This window comes from Saccoglossus kowalevskii, chromosome 9 (genome assembly GCF_978046115.1).
Source record: "Saccoglossus kowalevskii chromosome 9, keSacKowa6.1, whole genome shotgun sequence".
NCBI lineage: Eukaryota > Metazoa > Hemichordata > Enteropneusta > Harrimaniidae > Saccoglossus > Saccoglossus kowalevskii.
This window is the reverse complement of record NC_140649.1, coordinates 8,326,680-8,342,051: the sequence shown is the minus strand read 5'-3', so window position 1 is coordinate 8,342,051 and position 15,372 is coordinate 8,326,680. Positions and strand designations below refer to the sequence as shown.

Sequence of the window (15,372 nt, the reverse complement as noted above, 5' to 3'; positions counted from 1 at the left end):
ATTTCTGATGAGTTGAGCTACAACTGCTTTTAGCATACCTCCCAAAACTGGCTACTATCAGTATGTAAACACTCATTGTTGTACGAGTCTTCCATACACACATGTGCAGTTTTGATGACAGTGCCTTGTTAATAACACTCCGTGGATCAGGTAAATTCCAGCAGAAGGTAACGCAGCATTTTCTGGCAATTACAGTTTTAAATATATTAACAAGATTTAGTAATCTGACTGCCCAATATATCCAAACATGTTCCTCTATATCCAGTTTTGTAAAAAGTTTATATGGTAAATAGGTATTTGCATGAGGCAACAGAGAATTCTTAATTCAAAATTTCATTACAATCGTTCTCGCTACTTTAAAAGGGATATACAATTACATCACTAAGTCCCAGATGTCATTATCCAAGCAAAAAATTACACTTATTGAGGGTGGTGACTAATCAAGGACAGACAGACTGGATAACTTTCGCTTAGAAATGACATTCAGTCGAGAAAAAGAGATCAGCATAATAATAATAGAATGCCATGTTATTTTTTTTTTGTATCATAATTCAGTCTGTTAAAAGCACCACTTTTTTTAAATGATAAATGAGGGCGCTGTCTCTAAATTATGATGTCATATAGGCAGCAGGAATTGATGCATGCTTTTACTGACCTTCAAAAGAGCCGTTGTTGTAGACTGGATTGATTGTGCAGCATCTGCCGTACCTGACACTTCCTCTTTTACCTGACGTACAAAAGTGAAAAAAAACAAAAAAAAAACAGTGAGAATCCATTTCAATTGTCACTCGCGTTGTCCAACACCATAAATGTCAGTTTTGAACACAATTGGATCATACCCACCTAAAACATTTGTTACTAATGCACACATTTCCCATGATGCAAAGCTGCAACCCTACTATAACCAGGAATCAAACAGAGCCAACGAGTCGTATACCCATAATGAACAAAACTGTGAAGAGTCCTCAAACAGAGTCGAGTCGTATACCCATAATGAACAAAACTGTGAAGAGTCCTCAAACGGAGCCAACGAGTCGTGTACCCAGGATGAACAAAACTGTGAAGAGTCCTCAAACAGAGCCAACGAGTCGTGTACCCATGATAAACAAAACTGTGAAGAGTCCTCAAACAGAGCCAACGAGTCATGTACCCATGATGAACAAAACTGTGAAGAGTCCTCAAACAAAGCCAACGAGTCGTGTACCCATGATAAACAAAACTGTGAAGAGTCCTCAAACAGAGCCAACGAGTCATGTACCCATAATGAACAAAACTGTGAAGAGTCCTCAAACGGAGCCAACGAGTCGTGTACCCAGGATGAACAAAACTGTGAAGAGTCCTCAAACAGAGCCAACGAGTCGTGTACCCATGATAAACAAAACTGTGAAGAGTCCTCAAACAGAGCCAAGGAGTCATGTACCCATAATGAACAAAACTGTGAAGAGTCCTCAAACGGAGCCAACGAGTCGTGTACCCAGGATGAACAAAACTGTGAAGAGTCCTCAAACAGAGCCAACGAGTCGTGTACCCATGATAAACAAAACTGTGAAGAGTCCTCAAACAGAGCCAACGAGTCATGTACCCATGATGAACAAAACTGTGAAGAGTCCTCAAACAGAGCCAACAAGTCATGTACCCATGATAAACAAAACTGTGAAGAGTCCTCAAACAGAGCCAACGAGTCGTGTACCCATGATAAACAAAACTGTGAAGAGTCCTCAAACAGAGCCAACGAGTCGTGTACCCATAATGAACAAAACTGTGAAGAGTCCTCAAACGGAGCCAACGAGTCGTGTACCCATGATGAACAAAACTGTGAAGAGTCCTCAAACAGAGCCAACGAGTCATGTACCCATGATGAAGAAAACAGTGAAGAGTCCTCAAACAGAGCCAACGAGTCGTGTACCCATAATGAACAAAACTGTGAAGAGTCCTCAAACAGAGCCAACGAGTCGTGTACCCATGATGAAGAAAACTGTGAAGAGTCCTCAAACAGAGCCAACGAGTCATGTACCCATGATGAACAAAACTGTGAAGAGTCCTCAAACAGAGCCAACGAGTCGTGTACCCATAATGAACAAAACTGTGAAGAGTCCTCAAACAGAGCCAACGAGTCGTGTACCCATAATGAACAAAACTGTGAAGAGTCCTCAAACAGAGCCAACGAGTTGTGTACCCATGATAAACAAAACTGTGAAGAGTCCTCAAACAGAGCCAACGAGTCGTGTACCCATGATAAACAAAACTGTGAAGAGTCCTCAAACAGAGCCAACGGGTCATATATACCCATAATGAACAAAACTGTGAAGAGTCCTCAAACAGAGCCAACGAGTCGTGTACCCATGATGAACAAAACTGTGAAGAGTCCTCAAACAGTGCCAACGAGTCGTGTACCCGTAAAGAAAAAAACTGTGAAGAGTCCTCAAATGGAGCCAACGAGTCGTGTACCCATAATGAAGAAAACTGTGAAGAGTCCTCAAACAGAGCCAACGAGTCGTGTACCCATGACGTACAAAAGCTTAAAAGTGTGTTTTCAATATTTAAAAAAATAACTCCACATGACCTATTGGATTGGTGGTGCATTTGTTTGTATACTTTTACTTTCCATGCATGAAATCTCCACACATATTCATAGTCACATACATTGTATATCCAATTTGGGGGCTATGTAGTGACCACCACTTGATGAGTGCTGTTTACAACAGCTACACTACAACTGAATTGTATTGCTTGGGTTGATTATAAAACCTACATGGGCCTTTAATAGTAGACTATTATAACTTGCTCTAAAATGGAAGCCGACTGAACCAACACCAAAGAAGTTGCCCCTTCTGAGTACTCACTGTACGGTTGTGTTTATCATCCATTCTAAATAAAAACTAATTGGCTCATGCTAATATCCAATCAAAACTTATTAATACAGAATACTTAGACAAAAAAGCACATTGACAAATTTCCTGCTGACTTTCTTTTTCAAACTGATTTTGGCACGTCTGTATAGGCAATATAGTAATTTTATAATTAAATTTTATTTCTCTTTTAATTGTTATTAAAGAATCTTAAGATGAAAATCCAATCATGACAACCTGGATGAAAAAAATGTTAATTTATGTGAAGAATGCAAAAAAGTGGTCATCCATCTTCTTTTACATCATCAATCACTTTAGATAACATTTCACAAGCGTCATGAATCATTTATCTAATTCTCTCCCTTATGTATTGACTAACATAATTGCCATAGAGGTGACAATCCACTTTTGAAGTACATCATACAGTCAAGCTCCTTTTTGATCAAGTGCATGTACCCGTTTTGCACTGAACTAATGACTTGCCAGACAATTTAACATGTGTGAGTCTCTAATGTCTATGTTGACAAAATGTAAAACATATATCGTAATTGCAAATTATAGTGCATTGTGGGATAGATTTGTTAGATTGCGGGAGCAGACACATTTTATAATTGGCAGAGTTGTGTTTGATTTGGTCATAACTTTCCCACAATACACCATGATTTGAATTGCCATATGATGTATGGCTGCCAGTCGACCATCTTGGATTTTATTGTGACACAAATTAAGTATTGTTGTAACTTAATTGGACAGCTTAAATTTGTTATATAAAGCAGGAATGAGCAAAATACTGCTGAAAATTGTTGATTTTCATCAAACAAAATGGCTGCCTTTTGGCCATCTTGGATTGGATTGTAACAGAAATAAACTGTTGTTGATATGCTAGCACACAATTGTTTGTGAACCAAGTTTGGACCTTATTGGACATTTTGTGATACAAGCTATTTTGTATCTGAACAAAAAAAAAAATCTGGGTCAACAGTATATCATCATGCATAAACCATGTACCAAGTTTAGGGAAAATTGATTCATGAACTTCTGAGATAATGTGATAGGAAACCAGAACCCAATCCCTGGACTACCGTATGTCCAGTTGGAAGCTAAAATGCAATCATCTACTATCATTTTGACCTTTTGCCGATTTCTTTGACAAGACAATTTAAAAATACACAATGTCAGGTCACATTAGACAGGTGGTATTTATATAAATGTGGTCACTATACACAGGTTTGATTGTATATACATTTGTTAGACATACACCACTGAATTATATATCTCCCATGAAATTCCATGAAAAATCAATTTTGTGTGGTTAACACTAGAAGACTGACATTTACTGTCTCTCAATAAATAATGTGTTCTACTCCAAGTCATAATTTTAACAATCCATAATGTTCAATTTCTCCTATATGTAATGATGCAATTTGACATCGACACATTCAGCTGACCCCGGCAGCTATTATGAACCATTATGCATTGTGAATATATATCATACATATTCTGTGTTCAGACTAATTACGAAAAATTCTTCACTTCAAAAAAAAGTCATTGATTGAAGCATTTATATGGGCTGATAGAATGCATTTAATTCTCACTGCCAAATGAAAGCATTATATTTATTATTTTGGGGGGAAATAAAACTTTCCAATTCACTGAAAACATTTGACAAAAATGTAGCCACAATTTTTTCTTGAAAAAGTAAATACCATATTTGCTCTATAATGTAAGTTAGCCCAAATATGGTAATTTGGGAATAAACAAAGAAAAAGAGCAATTTTTCCCCTGCCAAATTTAAAAATGCCATTGTATCTAGGCAACCACATTCATAATGGCCATTGTATCTAGGCAACCACATTCAAAGTGATGCAATGATTCAATAGACCCGATAACTTACCGTTTTGTGTTTTTTGTGTGCCTCATCAACATACTTCTGTAAATCTTTGGCAATTTCTTGTAATTTTTGTACAATCTGTTGATGAAGACTTGCAAGTTTCTCCGTGGAACTTTTTATGATTTGCCAGTATGGTGCAAATGTCCTGGCGGGTAAAAAAAAAATTGAATATATTTTCTGTGATAAAATTCACTGTACGTAACATATCACTTGTACTGTAGTCAGTAGGAGCTACAAATTTTAATAATTTATGAGTGTTCTTTCTTGAGTGTCGCATTAACAGCTACCACTTTTCAATAAAAGAAAGTCTGAGTCATGATGTAACACATTGAACACACAACTGCCCTATATAATGAGTATTTTAGGTAATCCCTCGAATATTTGTAGATACTCTCAATACTAGTGCTGGTAATGGAGGTGAAATATACAAAGTTGTGTTTACGAATGTATGGTCAGTGTAATTATTTTGAAATTTGGTGAAAAACGTTTTCTATTACCGGTAAGAGAAACAGACATGATCTATGCATCACTGAATAATTGACACCTAAAAGGTTATCTCACTATGGATTATTCCAGTCTTGTTTTTTCCCGTAGTGATTACCGCAGTTTATATCATCTTTGTTGATTTAAGACTTACAGAAACCCCACCTACAACAACAATGCTAGATGGCCCACAGCAATGAGGTTGTGCCTTTAAAGTACGAGGTTGTTAGGGAACTGATCATTACCACCAAGCCGGTTTCCTGTGAGTCTCCCGCGGCGTGCGTTTCTTTACCGTACCGGCCGCTGCTTTACCGTACCGGCCGCTGCTTTACCGTACCGGCCGGTTCTTTACCGTACCCGAAGGTCATTAGCCGTACCCGCAAGGCCGTTACCGTACTGCCAGGAGGCAATTCACACTTCTGACAAGTTAATTTATGCATTGATTTTCCGGTTTACCGGTAAAATGCCGACCTGTTTAAATTTCAGTTTTATGCACAGGATCGCCAGAGAAAGCAAAACTGTAGAATTAATTTGAATAGAATTTGTTTCGTTTGTAGTTATAGTCTGTTTATAAATCAATTTGTTCATGTTTGCTGTGCGGTAGCTTTCGAGGTCAAATACACCACCAGTTCAGTTTGTTGCGTCTTTTTATTTGTCAGAGATTAAACTTTACCATTATTATTGAATAATATTTACATTCAAGTTGCGCGTGATAATGCTACATGTGATTTTTGTGAGACCATGGAGCTCCCAGTACGTCCATGGTGAGAATGAGAGCTTCACCAAGGCGTTTTTTCACTTCATCTGGCGCCAGTGCATGTGTGCTTGGATGTTTTTTTTATTCAGTGATTGGGCTAAATATTTGACGACATCCAATTTGATACAAAGTAGTAAATGCATGTTTTGCATATAGTACATGTATTTATTTTTTTATAAACACGTTCACCCTTTGTTTTCGATTTTACACCCAAGACTTGAATATCAGCTTACAATGGATCAGACGAAATTTGGCAAATGTTTTGATGGTCACCATGGCAACACACGGCAACTTATTATAAAGGCAGGGGGCAATGTTGAATAATTTAGTTGACCGGTTCAATTTGACACTGTGTTGTAATTCGTTCTCCACAAATTTCCAGTGATTTATTTTCGGCAATTATTATTATGTGTTCAAATGATTTGATACACCAACCTTGCTCGAAAAGCGTTGCATTAAATGCAATCGGCCCTTTTCAGGGCCCCGAGTCCAGCCAGTTCAATGGACACAATCTAGAATTAGACTGGGTATTTTGTACAGACCTAACACTACAGAGGCCAGAGACACTTTTAAGTCGTTCACAAGAAAACAATACGTGTGAAACTGAGGATTCATTCGGAAAAACACAGGTCTGTTTTTCGTCTCGAAACGCATTTTTCAATGATACAGTCACTCTGACACAAAGTCATCGATAATACTTGTAGAATAAATATACCCACAACAAACTATGTTCAAATACATCGCTCGCACTGGGTGTGAGAGCAAGGTCAAATTCCGTTTTACGCACTTGAATTTTATCTGGACTACGTGCATGCGTTCCGCATGTTATTGTCAACAAAGTATCAAAGCAAATTTTCGAACGCCCAAGCCCGAATTTAAATACATGTGAGCTCGGCCAAGCGAGTCATGCTGGCACATTATGCAAGTATCATCGAATTCATGCGACAGGTTGGGACGTTATATTCAACGTCGTGGGTAAGCTACGATGTAGGACTGTCGTTGTATAGTGTACAGGCGATCATGAATATGTGAATAACACACGTATATTGAAAGAAACACATGCGAAGAATTTCAGAAAGACTTTTTTATTTAATTTATTTATTTACATTTCGACGGTTGTCCGACTTTCTTTCTACTGTATGAGCTACTGGCAAATATAAACAAATCATTAAACCATCGAGTCCTCTAGTCGACTGGGTTGTAACACTCTGTTGTACAAGTCATGTCCTTTTCAAATTATTCACTTTCAATGGGTAAAAAAAAATTCTTATTGTTTGCAAAATGCCCAATTAATTTATGCATGACTCACGGTTACCGGCAGGGCGCCGATCAGTTACCGGGGCTTTGTTTACCATGCATTCATTAATCAAAGGTGATAAATAGTCGGTATTGGTCATATCAGTACGGTAATTGTCCAGCCGGTACGGTAAAGCAACGGTCGGTACGGTAAAGCAACGACCGGTACAGTAAAGCAACGACTGGTACGGTAAAGCAACGACCGGTACGGTAAAGCAACGACCGGTACGGTAAAGCAACGACCGGTACGGTAAACCGAGTCAAACTCACAAGAAACCGGCTGGGTGGTAATGATCAGTTCCCTTAGTCAGATTATTTTCTTATTGTATTAGATATTACAGATTAGAAAACAGTATCCCACAATTCCATGGTGCAATATCAGGGATTGAGCAGCCCTGGTTTAAGAACAAAATATCTCTTCATAGTAAATTGAGCACACCTCTCACTGTTGACATAAACTGTACAATATACTTACCCTAACAAACTGTAATTACTAACAGTTTTTGCCAATTTATATAAATTCTTGGCATAAATTTCTTCAATATTTGCTCTATAAGTAAGAAAGAGAAAAATAAAAATACAATTTGGAACTTGATTTGTGTAATTGAAAACAATTTCTGTAGAGCTGTAGGTAATTATTATTTACAAATAAATATATAGACTATCACGAATGAAGAGAATAGTCTCATTAGGGAGGCCAAATTCACTAATGCGACCTTAGGAGAACCATGTTCAGATTTCAATACACAGAAAGGTAAATATTAATCCAAGTAAACCATGTACTGTATGTGGTGTGTAACGTAAGTATGACACATCTTAACTACTAGGCATCCATAAATCAAAGAAAACTTAGTAAGAATTCCTTTGTGTTGAAGGTATTGGAGACATGAAGTTTAAATAAGGAATACTGTATTTACTATATATTTACAGTCTATTAGAACAAATACAGCATTTAAAATATAACTGCAATCAATGATCAGGGTGGTTCAAAGTAGCTATGGTTTAACAATTATAAATATCCAATGAAATAATGACCATATATGATGACTTGATATTTTGGTCATATATCTTGACAGACAACAAAATTATAGCACCAATTGCATGTTCCTATCTGCAACAGTACTTAAGATACTACAGTTATGCATAGTATTGAGGTAACATGACCATATATAGTCATCTGAAACTTCAGTCATATCACATTGATCTCAACCAAAAACTAATCAGGTTTGCGTATTATCCCAGAGCATCTATGATGTACCGTGTTTCATTAAAATCTCTTGAATGGCCCTTGAGAAACAAGTGAAAATGCTTAAAAATTTCTAAGTAATATGCAAATTAGGTCATTAATATGCATGGTTTCAAAAAACAATCAGGTCTGTGCATTATCCTAGAGCGTCTATGTGTCAAGATTCAATGAAATCCGTTGAATGATTCTTGAGAAAAAAATTTAAAAGGCTAAAATTTGGCTAATTATTGTGCAAATTAGGTAATTAATATGCACTAGACTTCAACCAAAAACTAATCAGGTCTGTGCAATATCCCAGGGCATCTATGCACCAAGTTTTATTGAAATCTGTTGAATAGTACATGAGAAAATACTTAACCTTTTCACCATCAGTTATCTCTTTTCATTGTAAATTCACAAAATAGTCTCGTATATAGTCTGCACTTTTCAAATTTTTTGAGTAAAAGCTTGTTTGTTGGCTCCAAAATTAGGGTTCATTTCCAGAAATGTTGAAGAATATAAGAAAAAAGTGCAGAAAAATTTGGGCGAGAAAATCTGGTGGTGAAAAAGTTGGCAAAGGAATATGCAAATTAGGTAATTAATATGCACATATTTCAACCCAAAACTAATCAGGTCTGCGCATTGTCCCTGAGCATCTATGTACCAGGTTTCATCAAAAATCAATGAGTGGTTCTTCAGATATCAGTGAAACAGTCATAGAACAGCTAAAAATTAGCTAATTATCATGCAAATTTGGTAAATAATATGCATGGTTTCAACCAAACTAAATTTGTTGACAATATAATATCTCCGCTCTTTATGAATGTGCAGAACTATGCAAATCACATTACTATGACAACACAGTATACATCTAGTGATAATGAATATCTGACATTGACCCTGCTTGCTTATAGTACATGTATATTTATGATATACAACAATACATGTATATACACAGTGTACATTTACAAAACCATATTGACATTTTCAATCTGACTGTAGACTCCACGACAAACATAAATCTATGTATGTACTTTTAATACTCTATTTTCAGAGGGTAAACTGTTACTAGTAACCCAAATCAATCATACAGAGTGTTTACATTACATTCGGGAATTCGTGCAGGATCTACCGAGCATATGTATATGAACAACGCATTAACATTTTACTTTAATTTTTAATAAAATTAGGATTCATTTTAATAACAATATACATAACAGATATTCCAGAAAAATGAAATGCTGTCATCAAAGAAACCATTGTAAAAACAAGAGATACAGGATTGACCATTAAAAATGATGGGAGATGTTAAAATACTGTGGAATACTTTATTTTCGCTGGAATTAATTTTCGCTGAAAAGGCTTTTAGGGCGTTTTGTATGGAATTAATTTTCACTGATTTTTGATGAGTTTAATGTGAAATATAGGAAAACAAGTATATTCGCAGACGCTGGATTTTATTTTCACGGAATCCTCCAATAAATTCCAAGGGAAAATAAAGTATTCTACAGTAATTATTATTTGCAAGCATTCATTATGTTTTGAGATATATTTTTGTTCAGGATGATGTTGCTGTTTGTTTGTTGTTTCTACCCCAGATTTACTAAAATTGCCAAATTGTTGTTAGTGAATTAAAAACTCCAGATAGTTCATTCTGTAAAATTCAGAGAAAGTCACAAAATACTGTAGCAGTGAAGATCTAACAACTTTAGCCTTTAAGACTGGAAGTCACAGCGACTTTCACCAGTGTCCTAGGGAGCTTTTCCCTTTTTGAGTTTTTCAGCTGACAACTTTAGCCTTTAAGACAGGAAGTTACAGTGACTTTAACCGGTGTCCTAGGGAGCTTTTCCCTTTTTGAGTTTTTCAGCTGACAACTTTAGCCTTTAAGGTAGCGAGAAGGGTTTTGTGACGTTTTTAAATAAAACATTCTCTGTCTGTTGTCTCGTTGAGAACAGTAATTTAAGTTATATATATCAAAAGACTAAGTATAGAGGTACAAATTCGCACAAACTGGACAGTCATTGTTTACATAATTATCACGTGACATCAAAAATGGCGAACCTTGTAAAAATGACTAAGTACGCGATTGCGAGAGCACACTGCAGAATTTCCTGGTGAAATTTACGTCATGCATTGTCCGTAATCAAGCCCATTGAAATGCGTCTCAGATAATCAAAAGAGCTATTATTCCGATTTCTATGCAGGTTTGTTTTTTTGTCCTTAAACTATTTCATACTTGGCACCTTTAACAGACTATTATTCTGTGACAAAGCATTTTCTTTAAAAACCCAGACATATTTCGCACCATCATTATCTTTTGAACGATAACTGCGAGTTTGAATGTTCTAGTCCGAACGCACTTGATTTGGCGGCGGTCCCAATGAGTCGTACTCGATCAAAACTTCAACTCGAGAAAAACGCGAAAAACAGTTTTGGTTAATAAAACACTGTAGATTTGCTGCATTATTATAAATATACACTAAAAATGGCCAAACATATTAACCACTGATATCATAGAACTCATAAAGAGTGTCAGATAATGAATAATTTCAAGCTCGAGCGTGAAAAATGAAGAAAACTGCTGGCATTTGAGTCCGTACTCAGGAACGTTCGGGTTTTCCATTGTTATGCAAACGAACAACGAAGGATAATCCTCTGACAAACATTACTGTCCCACTATACACGCTGACAGTTTACAAACAAGCTAATCCTTCAAGTGTCTCTGATAAGACATCTAATAAAACGGTTTTCATGGTGAAACAAAATGGCCGATGTTTGAAAAAAATTGCTGTGTCAGAGTGCGACACTGAGTGGCAGATTTTTCTTTGCCTCGTCTGTCAACGCTTTCTTTCTTTTCTTCCCCATTGCGTTAGAAAAAAAATGTATTAGTAAAATAGAATATTGACTTGGATAATAAAACGATTTAAAAGAAAGTTGTGCAAAGTTACAGTACTCCTTTCGCACAACCTCCCGCCCGCTTCCGCTTTCCAATCACCTTTTTCTCTCGCTTTTGCCACCGCTTGTTGAATTCGACCGGACAATTTCCGCTTTATTTTCGACCGCGCAAACCCTGAAATATCACCGCCCACCTGCTCGCTCGTGCGCATTTAAAATTCGGACTAACAGAATAATTTCCGAGGTTCACATTGTCTTATAATTGTCTTTCTGTTTTTTATAGATGTTGAACAGCTGACAAAAGTTCAAATACTTTTTGTTTTAACTATCTATAATTATATGCACGCAACCTGACCCTTTGACCTCGATTTGGCCTGGACTGAATATTTTATTTTAAACAATATTCTGACGTGAAATACAAAATGTACTTCAACACAAGTACGACATGGTTGTCTGAGGTTTCTTTCCCGATTGTTGAGTCTTCGCAATGTGTTTTGTATAACTATTGTTGTTTCCCCCGATGCTGAAGGACCGTAAATCTAAATGGCAGTTACATGCATGGGCTGAGTGAAAGAAAATATTTCTAAGCCTAAAATAAAACCTAATATTACACCTCTTTGTGTATTTGTTAATTTTACATATGTTTGTCATGACAGTATGTTTGTAAATATCTAGAAAAATCTCGTCTTTCGTTGATAATTTCGATTGTTTGTTTGGAATGTCGATCCCCGTTGGTTTCTCCATACTCAGGCTGAGTTTAGAAAGAGCGTCGATCAACACCGTGACAATCAGCCGAGAGAAGACAAACATTGACCGTAATTCATGGGGATCATGTCCGTAATTTGTGGGCTGAAACCCCAAATAATTAAACAAGTATTATTATTTTAATATATATTTTATTTTACATCGCAAAACTAAACCATGCAAAAACAGAGCTAGAGTTGTTCGCGGTGAAACAACCGCATTGAAGACAATGCAACTTCAACTAGCCATTTCTTACCTTCAAATAAAAAAAATAAAAATTCGAAGAGCATCGGGGAAAATATTAATAATCATCCTTATCAATCGCTTGCTTTATTTTATTCGAATCTATGAAATTCACGATTTTTGTTTACAGTTGTTGGCAACTTCCGCGCTAAAAAAGTTATGGCTATAACTAAATTTGACACGTTTTTCTTTTAAGCCCAATAAATTATTCATACATGTCAAGCTCTGTTCGATTCTTTCAGGGCATATGGCCGTTTTTAGTCGAAAATATTTGTTGTGGGAACACTTTTATGGTACGTATACGGTATAGACCGAACTCGTTCAATGATCGTGACTTAATTTTAAAAATTCAATGTCAAATTTTACCAGACGTGGACCGATGTGGATTCGGTTTCGTTATTTTTGGAATTATTCACTAACATTTCCTCGTTTCTCTGCTCTCTCAAAAGGAGTTACCTAGGCTTTTTTCACGTAACTGTCTCATTAAAAAAAATATTACATCTAGAACAAGCACCCAAAACACGTAACAAGAGGTTCCAGTTCAGTTGCTTTCACGATACAAGTGTAATACAACTATTAGATTTGAAGTGTCGTTCAGAATGTAATAATAGTTAATACTAGTTGTATGTTCACACTTTACTATCAAAACCACCATTTCGACCACCCATGTGCCAGTGATCAGTGTTTAGGCGAGCGGTCAATGTTTTCAGTGAGCGAGCCAGCGAGCGAAAAAAAAACGCGATTAAAATGCGGTCGGTTTCCGGTCGGACAAGACCGCGTGGTCGGAAATTAAGCGATAAGCGGTCGATGTAAAAGCGGAAGGTTGGGCGAAATGAGTACTGTATGACCATGTTTCTCGGTCGAAGTCTCGACTGACAATAATGCTGACAATGGACGTTAGATAAACACGCATTGTTTGCAACTGGAAGCTTATCACCCGTTATATCAGAATCGTCAACAACAGAGTATACAGATAAGATGTTATCATTTAAACCCTTTCAAAGATAAACATTATGCAAATATCCACGAAACGCCAGTTGTAGTCTTTTCTGCTAGTGTTTTAAAACACTAATTTGAGCAACGTTATTTCGCAATTTCGATCTTTTGTAAACCTGGGGTGATGTATCAAGGTCTAAAGTAACCGTTTTATCAATTTGTGAAAAATCAAGAAAAAAGTGAAAATTTCCCTTCTCGCTACCTTAAGACAAAAAGTTACAGTGACTTTATCCGGTGTCCTAGGGAGCTTTTCCCTTTTTGAGTTTTTCAGCTGACAACTTTAGCCTTTAAGACAGGAAGTTACAGTGACTTTAACCGGTGTCCTAGGGAGCTTTTCCCCTTTTTGAGTTTTTCAGCTGACTGCACAGACATGCTGAAGTTGTAAATGACACACATGTCATGTTCACCTATAAATGGCCCTTTATTATTAAAAGACTTAAAAGTTACGTTGAATGGTTCTTTATATGGGAATAAAAAAAGTTGCAGCAAATGACCCTTCAAATAAAATACACAAAAAAGTTGCACAAATGGCTTTTATTAATGGGTAACGAAAGCAGAAACTAACGGTCCTTCATTAAAAATGAATGCCTTAAGAGGTGCACAATCCACTCATAATTGATGAGCAGTTTGTACAAATAAATCATTTCAAATTACTATTGATAAATTACTTCAATTAAATTAATGTCAAAGGTATTCCTGTTAATATCCAACTGATAAAAGTCTGTTCTCTGTCATTCCACTGTATCACATTATTCATTTTCTGATGTGATAGTGCACACATTTTAACCCTAACCTTGTCAGCTCCATATACTTTTTAAATTACCTTGACCAAAACAGGGGTTAATCAATTCATCAACAGTGCTGTGCAGTTATGGTAACACATTTGTTTAAAGTGCGCTCAGAATATTGCACAGTAGAGACAAGACATACATTGTAAGTACTAGTATCAAAGCTGGCTACTTGCTGGCTTTGCCTTTTCAGAGAAACTAATAATCTTCAAGCCAGTATCATTTTCATCAATAATTCCAACTTATTCTTATACCCCCCCCCCACCCCCCGTATTATGAGACAGATTATTTTGAACAATATACATGTACAGTCTGATGTGTAGGTGTGAGTACGCCCTCGCTGGCCAATATCATCAGACCTCACTAACACCTGACAGAGTAGTATATGACCCGTGGGCAAGATCAATACGTCGAATTCGCAAAGTTCATGCTTTCTTGCAATAAATAAATAAGTTCAATAAATATTCAATTTTGGTGGTCATGGTAACACCGTCAATCAAAGCCGTGTTTGCATTGTCAGCAAAAATTGGACTGTTTTCAGCAAGATGATAAACATTGAGCGGAAATTTGCCAGCACCTTATAACACATTATGTCAACAAATAAATAAACACTGTAGTGAATGGTTACCGTACTCATTGATGGCTGTCACTATCTGACATCCCTGCAATTTCATTGGTACCGAAAAAAAATAGTCTGGTGTGTGTTGGGTTTGGAGCACCGCAGAGGGAGCAACTCACATGACCTCGTCAGGTTATATACATGTACATATGTGGCAGTTTTAAAAGCGAGTTAAGTCAACTTAAAGCAAGCTAAGTATTATGTTGCGCTTGGACAGTAATATATGTTTTTAATTTTTCACATTTTTAATATTGTGTTAAAAATGGCCTTGTGGAACCAAATGAGTAAATGCAGGGTAATATTTCAGGTCACATGATTTACACTTATAGTCTACGTGTTGTTTACATTCACATGGCCAGCAGTCTAGGTGTTGTTTACATACACATAGCCAGCAGTCTAGGTGCTGTTTACATGCACATAGCCAGCAGTCTAGGTGCTGTTTACATGCACATAGCCAGCAGTCTAGGTGTTGTTTACATGCACATAGCCAGCAGTCTAGGCGTTGTTTACATGCACTTAGCCAGCAGTCTAGGTGTTGTTTACATACACATAGCCAGCAGTCTAGGTGTTGTTTACATGTACTTAG

General features: G+C 36.7%; 1 protein-coding gene across 2 annotated transcripts in view; it reads right to left on the bottom strand.

Moving 5' to 3' along the window:
• Positions 1-15,372, bottom strand: part of LOC100379068 (F-BAR domain only protein 2-like) — a 60,588-nt gene that overhangs the window by 28,444 nt on the left and 16,772 nt on the right. For both annotated transcript variants that reach the window (XM_085503121.1, XM_085503122.1), the window contains exons 3-5: positions 7,752-7,826; positions 4,744-4,885; positions 656-727 (exon numbers count right to left, since the gene is read on the bottom strand). In XM_085503121.1, the coding sequence (XP_085359247.1) occupies positions 656-727; positions 4,744-4,885; positions 7,752-7,826 (289 nt within the window). The remainder of the gene's footprint in view (positions 1-655; positions 728-4,743; positions 4,886-7,751; positions 7,827-15,372) is intronic.